Here is an 11,171-nt window from a genome sequence, read left to right on the forward strand (position 1 = left end):
GGGTAATGGTCGACGGGTGTTCTTGTGATTGGAAGGCTGTTTTTGGTGGGATTCCACAGGGTTCAGTCGTAGGTCCTTTGCTTTTTGTGGTATATATTAATGATTTAGTCCTAAATGTAAGGGGCATGATTAAGAAGTTTGCAGAGGAGGAAAGCTGTAGACTGCAGGAAGATATCAATGGACTGGTCAGGTGGGCAGAAAAATGGCAAATGGAATTTAATCCAGAGAAGTGTGAGGTAATGCATTTGGGGAGGGCAAACAAGGCAAGGGAATACACAATAAATGGGAGGACACTGAGAGGTGTAAAGGAACAGATGGACCTTGGAGTGCATGTACACAGATCCCTGAAGGTAGCCGGGCAGGTACATAAGGTAGTTAAAAAGGCATATTAACTGAGGCATAGAATATAAGAGCAGGGAGGTTATGCTAGAACTGTATAAAACACGAGTTAGGCCACAGCTTATGTACTGCATACAGTTCTGGTCACATTACAGGAAAGATGTGATTGCATTAGAGAGGGTACAGAGGAGATTTACGAAGATGTTGCCAGGACTGGAGAATTTTAGCTATGAGGAAATATTGGATAGGCTGGGGTTGTTTTCACTGGAACAGAGGAGGCTGAGGGGTGATTTAGTTGAGGTGTTTAAAATTATGAGGGGCCTAGATAGAGTGGATAGGAAGGACCTATTTCCCTTAGCAGAGGAGTGACTGGCTAGGGGGCATAGATTTAAAGTAATTGGTGGAAGGATTAGAGGGGAGCGGAGGAGAATTTTTTTCACCCAGAGGGTGGTAGGGGTCTGGAACTCACTGCCTGAAAGGGTGGTAGAGGCAAAAACCTGAACTCATTTAAAAGCACTTGGATGTGCACTTGAAGTGCCGCAACCTACAGGGCTATGGACCAAGTGCTGGAAAGTGGGATTAAGCTGGATAGCCCTTTTTTGGCCGGCATGGACATGATGGGCCGAATGGCCTCCTTCTGTACCGTAACTTTCTATGATACGACAATACCTACATAATTGGCCTTGTTTAAATTTAAGACCCTAGTTTCGGACTGAACTACATTACTCTCAAACTCAATATGAAATTCTATTATATTTTGATCACTCTTCCCCAGAGGATCCTTTATTATAAGATTACTGATTAATCCCGTCTCATTACACAATACTAGATCTAAAATAGCCGGTTCCCTGGTTGGTTCCTTGACATATTGTTCGAGAAAACTGTCTCGGATGCATTCCACCTAGACGTAGTTCACGTTCCCACTTTAAAGTCAAACATTCTTTATTTTTTGTAATTCCATTATAAATTCCAATGTCCACATTTGGAAGATGCTTATATAAACTTGTCATGCTGTACTGCCTCCGTGGCGGGAAGGTGTAATTACAGCGAGACAAGTTTACATAGGCAGTTTCCATTATAAACGTGGACACAGGAATTTATAAGGGAAAAGGCCGACAGGAGGTGCATGCAGATATAAGATTTTTAATATATAAAACAAATTTGAAAGCCGTGATCAATTTAGCAGCAATTACCACTTGTGGCAAAGCATTCCACATTCCGACAACTATGTGTGCAAGTATTTCTTCTCATCTCCCTTTTATGTACCTAGTGTTTATCTTGAAATCATGGTCTCTTGTCTTCGATTTGCCTCCCAATGGAAATAATCTAACTACTGCTTTCAAGAAAAAATAAACCAAAGACTTGCATTTATATAGTGCCCTTCACAACCTCAGGACGTCCCAAAGTGCTTTTCAGCCAATGAAGTTCTTTTGAAGTGTAGCCTCTGTTGTAATGTAGGAAACGTGGCTACCAACTTGCGCACAGCAAGGTCCCACAAACAGCAATGTGATAATAACCAGATCATCTGTTTTAGTGATGTTGGTTGAGAGATAATTATTGACCAAGGCACTGGGGAAAGCTCTTCTTTGAAATAGTGCCATGGGATCTTTTATGTCCATCTGAGAAGGTAGTTTAATGTCTCATCCGAAAGATGGCACCTCCGATAGTGCAGCACTCCCTCAGTACTGGCACTGGGAGTGTAGGCCTAGATTTTGTGCTCAATTCTCTGGAGTGGGGCTTGAATCCACGACCTGCTGACTCAGGCGAAAGCGCTACCACTGAGCCAAGAGAGGTGGGTTAGTAATATGGCATAATGTCTGACGCACAACACTTGCAAAGGCAGTTCTGGACCAATCTGTCTTGCTGTCTGTGGAACTCTGAAAGGGGACAATGAACCTCAAATCGTTTTATGTGGGATGCAAAAAGAATATTAATGTACAATGAAATTTGTTATTTTCAGCTGTTGTTTCAACTTGCCTTTAAGACACTCCTTAAAACCTACCCCTTTGGCCAAGCTTTTAGTCACCTGTCCTAATGTCTCCTTATATACCTGATGTATAATTTTTGTCTGATTATGCTCCTGTGAAGCACCTTGAGACATTTTACTACGGTAAAGGTGCTATATAAATGCAGGTGGTTGTTGTTGTTTCTGCGTATCATCAGGATTATTAGTTTTAGCCTCAGTTTAGCGTGCTACTTTTCCGCTAATTGGAGCGATCAAGAGGTTAGGGTAGGCAACCAGCACCATTTGAGGTGCATGCCCCAGTGGTACAAGGGTAGACTGCTCACCCTGTGGCATGTTATCCTAGAGACTCCATGTGTGACGACAAGTTTCAGTTCCACAGGAAGTAGGACTTGCCTAGGAAAGCTGACTCTTGCGATGAGCCTAAGTACAGAACACTGGGGAGTAACCTTAATTGTACCTGTACCTTGGTAGACTTTACGGCAAAATATCCAGAGCTTGTTGGGCTCGCAAACCTTTGGCTCGAAAAATTGGAAGGAAAATCACCCATTTAAAGCTTCCAAACTTTATACCCTTGCAGCAGAAACATCAATTCCATAGGTTAGCTTAATGATCAAGGTTCATGGGAAAAGACATTGTTCCCTTTACAACAATATTAGTTGCCGTAGCAAGAAAACCTGTGCACAAAAACAAATATGTACAAAATGTTCACATATTTACTCCTCGTTTGACACTATAATGTGCAATTTTGCTGCATACCCTCGTTCGAACACAGTACTAAGCTGTTCTGTAGTATATAATTCCCTGATCAATGAAGGCATAAATGGTGCTGATAAGTTACTGGTCTGGATCATCACACTGACCATAATTTACTCTTTACCATTGGGGCCAGGAAGGAATCAATTCAACTTATTTACAGTTTCGCTAATAGAAGAAAAATCACTTTTCTGGAAATTATTTTCAAAAAGAAACTGGAAGATTAAATTTTAACCAATAAAGGCATTTATACAGTGCATTTAATGTATAAACATCCCAAGGCACTTCATACATAGAATTTACAGCACAGAAACAGGCCATTCAGCTCAACTGGTCCATGCCGGTGTTTATGCTCCACATGTGCCTCCTTCCACCCTACTTCATCTCACCCTATCAGCATAATCTTCTATTCCATAGATGCATCTAAGGGGAAGCTAGATATGCACATGAGAGAGAAAGGAATAGATGGAATTTATAATGAATACTTTGTCTCAGTGGCCTTTCAATGAATGTCAGCAAGCTATTCAACAGTGAGGGGCACCACAGCCAAGCCTGATCCTGCATTCACCCAATGTCCAAACACACACACTTTCCAGATGGATGGAGATTAGGAGCAGGAGTCCTGGCTGAATTTCCCCTCTCTTGTCCAGGGCCCCAGAGGCCATTTGTTGTACCCCTGGCTCAGTTCACATAGCTCAGCATGTACCAGGCATTGAGCCCGTGACCTTCTGATCTGTGCGGTTCAGTTACATACTCCCTTTCCAAGTGAACCATCAGGAAGGTCTGATGTATGTGTTTCATACACAATAATTGGAGCCAGTAGTATCTGTAAATAAACGTGAAAGAAAACGTGCAAACCTAAAGTTTGGTCCCATCCAGAAACCCTGCACCTTAGCTCCTGATCCCATCCCTCTTCCCAAATACCCACTTAAGCTCAAATGGCAATGATATCCTGTTAGATCCTGAGCTAAATTTCCAACTCAATGTTCAGTCCATCACCAAGACTGCCTCCTTTCACTTCTGTACTATTGCTAGTCTTCATCCCTACCTCATCCCCACTACCCCCTGAAACTCTCATTCATGCCTTTATCTCCAGACTCAACTTTCCCAATGCTCTACTGCCAGCCTCCCAAGCTCCACTGCACATAAACTCCCTCTCATCCCGAACTCTGCTGGCTGCAACTTTCTGCACAAAGTCCTGCTCGCCAATCACCTTTGTCCCTGCAGGCCTTCTCTGGCTCCCCATCCTTCAATGCATCGACTTCAAAATGACCATGGTCCACAAATCCCTTTATGGCTTTGCCCCTCCCTCCCGCTGAATCTTCCTCCAGCCCTACATCTTGCTCGTACTCTCCGTTCTTCTGTCCACTGTGAGTTGCTCTGCTCCCTACCACTAGTGGCACAGCTTCTGATTGTCTTGGATCCCCCCCCCCACCCCCGCCAAACCTTTCCACCTTTTTACTGCCCTCTCCTTAAAAACCTCCTTAAAATCTACATCATCAATGGTGCAACTAGCTATTCCCCCTAATTTTCCTCCCACTCGGGCTCAAGCCTCAAAGGTGAAGTGCCTTGGGGCATTTTGATGAGTTAAAAGCACGAAGTAAATGCAAGTTCCTGTGCTTTTTTTTTTAAAAAAGAAAATTATTCTGGGGATGTGGACGGTGCTGGCAAGGCTGCATTTATTGCCCCGCAAGTTGAGTGCCTTACTAGGCCACTAAAGAGAGCATTACGAGTCAACCACATAGCGTGGACTAGAGTTGCGTGTAGCCGGACCAGGGGCAGTCAGTTCCCATGGATTTTTACGACAATCCAGCAGCTCTCGTGGTCATTTTTTTTCAGGTGTCAAGCCACAAATTACCAGACTTACTGAGTTCAATATCACAATCTGCCATGGTGGGATCTGAACTCACAAGTTCCGGATTGCTAGTCCAGTACCATAACCACTTGACTACCAAACGCTAAACAAAGAAAATCACGTAAAGAACGATAAAGTTTGAAACATCACTTTACTCTCACAAAAGTGTTTCTTCAAATAGTCACTAATAAATCCAAAAAAGAATTCAGGAGAAACTTCTTTACCCAGAGAGTGGTGAGAATGTGGAACTCGCTACCACAAGGAGTAGTTGAGGCGAATAGAATAGATGCATTTAAGAGGAAGCTAGATAAGTACATGAGGGAGAAAGAAATAGAAGGATATGATAATAGGGTGGAATGAGGCTGGTGTGCAGCATAAACACCGACACAGACCGGTTGGGCCGAATGGCCTGTTTCTGTGCTGTAAATTCTATGTAATTTTCCGTGCGTGCTGGCGGTGCCTTGTGCACTGCAGCCTGTAATGCTGCACCTGGATCTCTAGTTCAGCCACTGCATTCTGGGTGACTTCAATCTGCCGTCTTGTTTAACGGCATCCCATATAGAATGTGCTGCTCACCGAAAGATCTTCCACCAAGTAAATAAAGCACAACTACTGAGGTTCTGGGCTCCATTCACTTGTTGCCATAACGTGCTATCCAGCTGCAGGCTAGTCTCCTCTCCCTCGCTCCCCTCAAATGCTTAGACTTGGCTGCTAATCATCTAATAAGCTGAAGGACATTACACGTAAGCACCTCGAGAGAACTACTTACTCTGCACATGTGCTACTTTGGCAGGTCACAAAATTCCCCCGCAACAGGTTTTAACTGCACTGTGCTGAAGGACACCTCAACAGAACCAGCAACAAATCGAGTTAACACAGACGCACTTCAAACTGGAGCCGGGGCTTGCTGCAAAGAGCGGTGATCTACAATTTGCATGGAAAAGCAAACGGAATAGGGGAATACCATTCCTTCAAACGCCAGTAAAAATCCAGCTATCCCATACATTAGAAATGGGGAATTTGACGTATCCAATGGGTCTAATTATAAACAGGTGGAATGCGATCCCAAAAACACTGGCAAAAATCCCAAAATGCCACAGGATTTGACTCATTTAGACAATGTAAAATAATAGCCCCGATTACATCCACTGAGCTTGTCCTAGGCAGCACCTCAGCCTTCAAGTTCATAAAACTGGATGGCAATCTGTTCTTTATCTTCTACCCTTCTTCATTTCCACAGACCCCAATTAGCTTTTACAAACACGGGTGTTAACAATGTGGCCAGTCTGATTTTTAACGCCAAGGTTGTGGGCTCACATTCTGCAAGCGTTGGATAAAGAAGGTCCTTTTGCAGATTTGATCTCCAGCTTCCACAACTCCAACCCGCCCATCTCCCTATCACAGCATCCAGCTGATGTGTCAATGAGTCCAGTGCACTGGCCTCAACCACCCTTCCTAGCTGTTGATCACCCTCTGTGTAAAGAAATACCTTCATGCATCCATCTGAGAGTTAACCTTCACAACTCTGAGACCATGTCCTCTCCTCCTGCCGTATCTGAAACTCTTGTTCTGGATTTACTTATTCTATCTCATCAAGTATCTTGTGTAACTCTGTAAGGTCCCCTTTGAGATGCGTCTTTTTGAGGCTTATTCAGTCACTTCACAGTTCATTTTTTGACTCAGAGGATCGTTGTTATTGTTAGGCGTCAGTCTTAGCTCAGTGATAGCACTCTCTCTCGTCTCTGAGTCAGATGAATTGAGCACATAATCTAGGCTGACACTTCAGGCAGTAGTGAGGGAGTGCTGCACTGTCGGAGGTGCCATCTTTCGGATGAGACGTTAAACCGAGTTCCCGTGTGCCCTCTGAGGTGGACGTAAAGGATCCCATGACACTATTCAAAGAGCAGGGAAGTTCTCCCGTTGTACTGGCAAATATTTTTATCCCTTAACCAACATCCCTAAAAACCAGATTATTTGGCCATTCATCTCACTGTTGTTTGTGGGACCTTGCTGTACGCAAATTGGCTGCCGCATTTCCCTACATTACAATGACTACACTTCAGAAGTAGTTCATTGGTTTGAAGCCCTTTGAGATGTCAAAAAAGGGAGTCGCACTTCAAATTTGACAGTTCTCTTTGATATGCTTTGAGATTATTATCTGGTCATTTATCACATTGCTGTTTGTGGGACCTTGCTGTGCACAAATTGGCTGCTGCATTTCCCTACACTGCAACAGCGACTACAATTCAAAAGTACATCACTGGCTGTAAAGAACACTGGGTTATCCCGAGGTCACAAAAGGCACTATATAAATGCAAGTTGTTCTTCATCACTGCATCGCCTTAGGGCTTGGATGCGGCAGTATTTCACAGCAATCAGGTCTATGTACAGTACTCCAGAGGAGGCCTGACCAGAGCACTGTGCAGTTTCAACATGAGTTCTGGGGGATTATACTCAACTGAATTGACAATATAACACAGCATCCTGTTTACTTTCATTGCTGCCTCACACTGTTTGGACACGGTGAGCAACGAGTCAGTGGACACCCCTTTCCACTTCCCCATGGCAAATCCAAATCTACGCACAGAGTATTGTGCCACCTATTTTTACTTCCAACAAATGTTGCAGGGACAACTGCTCTCTTTCACAACTGAGCTTTTAAGCAGCGACAAGGCGGCGACAGGTCGAGGATGCTTAGCAACCTCCCTACCCAGTAGAAGGAAGTATTTCAATGCTAAATGCTTGTGCTCAATGTTCATCTTGGACATCTTTGCTATTGCAAGGTTTGCAATGGAGGAAAAAAATCTTCCCTAGAAGCAACACATAAGCTTGTTACAGAAAAGGCAAATGAGTCACAGAACCATGATGTTCCAGCACAGACAAAGGACATGCGGCCCATCAAGTCTACGCAGGTGGATTTCTCCATACAAGCCACCTCGTCTAATCCCACTCTCCTGCCCGCTTCCCATTCCCATTAACATCGCATCTCATCTGATCCCGCTCTCCTGCCCACTTCCCATTTCCATTAATATCGCACCCCATCAAATCCCACTGTCCTGCTCGCTCTCCATTCCCTTTAATATTCCTCTTTTTTACACTACTATCTAATCTGTTTAAAAGCATTTATGGACTATGCTTCGAAATGCTTTGGGGCAGAGAGTGCAACATTTTAATTACCCTCTGTGTAAAGAAATTTTTTCTAACATCCCCTTTAATTCTTGTGTGATTAATTTGTATGCCTTCACCAGTGGAAAATCCCAAATTACTGGGAAAAATTGCTGAGAGCATTGGGGGGGGGGGGGGCTAAAAAGGTAAGTCTGGTACCTACAAAACAAAAGTGCATCTGACACCAACAACACTGAGCTCACTGATAATCAGCACCTCCCAGCCCTGTGACAAGGAGAAGGACAAGAGCAACAGCATCGTGAGAACAGCATCACCTCCAAGTCACACCCCATCCTGACTTGAATATATACTGGTGATGGACTGGGGTTGACAATTGTAAACAATTTTACAACACCAAGTTATAGTCCAGCAATTTTATTTTAAATTCACAAGCTTTCGGAGGCTACCTCCTTCCTCAGGTGAACGATGTGGAAATTTCGACATCGTTCCACATCGTTCACCTGAGGAAGGAGGTAGCCTCCGAAAGCTTGTGAATTTAAAATAAAATTGCTGGACTATAACTTGGTGTTGTAAAATTGTTTACAATTGAATATATACTGCCATTCTTTCAGTGTTGTTGGGTCAATATCCTGGAATTCCTTACCTGGCACACATGGAAGCACCATCACCAAAAGGACACCAGCGGTTCAAGGAGAAGGCCCACTATCACCTTCTCAGGGTAACTAGGGATAGCCAATAAATGTGGCCTTGTCAGTGTCACCCACATCCCAATAAATAATACTTTTTTAAACGTGCACACATTACAAGTAATTTCTTTGACCGAAAATTCTGCATCACACTGCAAAGCAAAACTTACACGACTTCACTGCTACTGAATCACACTGATTCAAGAAACAAGCATCACTTACTCTTCACTGCACAACTTTGCAAAACGAGTTACACACAAGCAAACCATTCAAGCTGTGCGGCAGACCACGTTTAATGAAAACGGTTACGATTTTAGTCATTTAAAAGATTACACTGAATAGTTGCAGATTTTGATATCATACTACAAAACACTAATAGTTGAATTCAAGTTAGCTAACTGTACAAAACAATTTGAAAGCCCAAACAGTATAAAGTCTATAGTGTGGATGGGTTCAATACTAAAAGGGGAAATCAGAATTGTTTTCACTTGTTGTACTCTTAACAGATAAATAAGCCCGTTCACCAAATCGAAATAAAGACAGTAAATGCTGGAGACACCCAGCATCTATGGAAGGAGGTACAAAAGTTAACGGTTGAGGTCTTATGCCCCTTCGTCAGAACTAGAAGATGTTACTGATGATCAGATTATAAACAGAGCAGGGGAAAAGGGGTGGGGAGGTGCGATCAGATACACAAGAAAAAGATTGATTTGTAAAATGATCAAAATTGAAGTGGAATCTCTTGCATCCGAGCAAATACGAGATCAAGTAAAGCCGGAAGAGAGACGATGTGGCTGCAAATTATGCACAGCAACTTGAAATGGCTATTTGTTTACTTCTGTGCAAACATTTACATCATACCTCAAGGGAGTTATAGAAGGTGAGACAGAGAAAGGTGGAAGTGCAAGAGGATAGAGGAAATCCACAGTGCAGGGAGATGGAGAGAGAGAAAACACTAGCATCATACAGAAGAGGAAACATTGATGGGGTAGATTTGGAAATGCCTGGGATAAATTGGAGGTGCACAGGAGGAAGTTCCTGCCCACTATAGAAAGAACAAAAAGTTGTAAATATTGATGAAATAGATTATATATTTATTACTATCTTGTGACTTTTTTCTCCCATAGTTAAAAGCAAATTCAGAACCACCGAATAAAATATAAGCAATCCGCATTCTGTGCCTCGCAGAACTAAAATTGAAAACTCTATGTTTCAAAAGCACTAAGCAAGAACTGAAAAAAAATCTAAAACCTCTGATGCCAATGCAACAGTATTTTCTCTGCACTTCGTATTAAAACAATCCACTGTATATGCAGCAATTGCAGGAACACTGATCAAGTTAGTTTGCACTGATCGTGAAAAGAGGATGGAGTGGTCCTGTTGCATGTCACACACAAATCAATTTTGCTTTCAATACGAGGAATGAACCTGGCTGCTGCTGGTTTAAAAAGGGGTAGGATAGTGTGCAAAAAGCAGCCACAGGCCAGACCCTGCAGCAACAGAGAAGAAGCCCTGGGGTTGTTAGATTTTATTATTAAATAGCAGATCGATGCAAACTCCAAAAACCCTCAAGTATTTTTGGACAGACTGCAGCCCAGGGCCCAGGATTGGGGAAGGGGGGTGGGTGCAGGGAATGAGCGGCCACAGGCCGAATCCTGCACCAGCTGCATCCATGACCAGGGTCTGTTTATTTACATCAGCTCCAAACCTGAGGAGCCATCCCCAGCCCAGCAGCCACTCAGGCTCTGCCCGGTTACCCCTAGCAACACCGCCCCCCCCCACCCCACGGCCCTCTCCCCTAACACCCCCGCTTTAAACGCAGATTCCGATCCTGCGGGCGTTAAACGTGCCATCTCCGGACGCGAGGCCGCCCCGGTACTCCTCCCCCCCCTGCCTCCCTCCCTCCTCGCAGCCCCGCACACAGCTGAAGGCTCCATCACTGTTACCTGCACATGATCCGCCATTTTCCTCCATTCATGCTCGCCTCGGCGACGCGCCTGCGCACTGCCCACCCTCCCTCGCTCGCACTCCCCGCCTCCACCCCCAATCCGCTCCAGTCCACGCGCCTGCGCACTGCCCGCGGACCGCTCGCATTCACGCGCCTGCGCACTGCCCACCCGGTCTGTGCATTGCCCCCCGTCCGCTCGGCGGCGGGCGCTTTCGCCTCCCCCTGTCACGTGGCTGAAGTCGCCTTGGAGGCTCCGGCGCCGTCCTCACGTGTTCCAGTCCTGGGGGTTGCTCGCCCCGCAGTGTGCAACCTGGAGCGGCGGAGGGAGAGATTGTGTGCACGGAGCCGGCGGAAATTCCAGGATAGTACGGAGCAGGAGAGGATGCATTTAGTCTACGGCGTGTCCGCATTTAAAGTGCAGAAAGAATGATTTTAACATACAGAAGGCAGTGCATTTAACATGCAGAGAGTACGTTTAATGTTCAGAAAGAATGCATT

At 44.6% G+C, this 11,171-nt stretch overlaps 1 protein-coding gene across 1 annotated transcript in view; it reads right to left on the reverse strand.

The window, feature by feature from the left end:
* xpo7 (exportin 7) overlaps nt 1-10,756 on the reverse strand; it is a 113,147-nt gene extending 102,391 nt beyond the window's left edge. The window contains exon 1 of the mRNA XM_068000994.1: nt 10,672-10,756. Coding sequence (XP_067857095.1) covers nt 10,672-10,689 — 18 coding nt within the window. The 5' untranslated portion in view covers nt 10,690-10,756. The remainder of the gene's footprint in view (nt 1-10,671) is intronic.
* Between the last annotated feature and the right edge of the window lie 415 nt (nt 10,757-11,171).

This window comes from Heptranchias perlo, chromosome 20, assembly GCF_035084215.1.
Source record: "Heptranchias perlo isolate sHepPer1 chromosome 20, sHepPer1.hap1, whole genome shotgun sequence".
NCBI lineage: Eukaryota > Metazoa > Chordata > Chondrichthyes > Hexanchiformes > Hexanchidae > Heptranchias > Heptranchias perlo.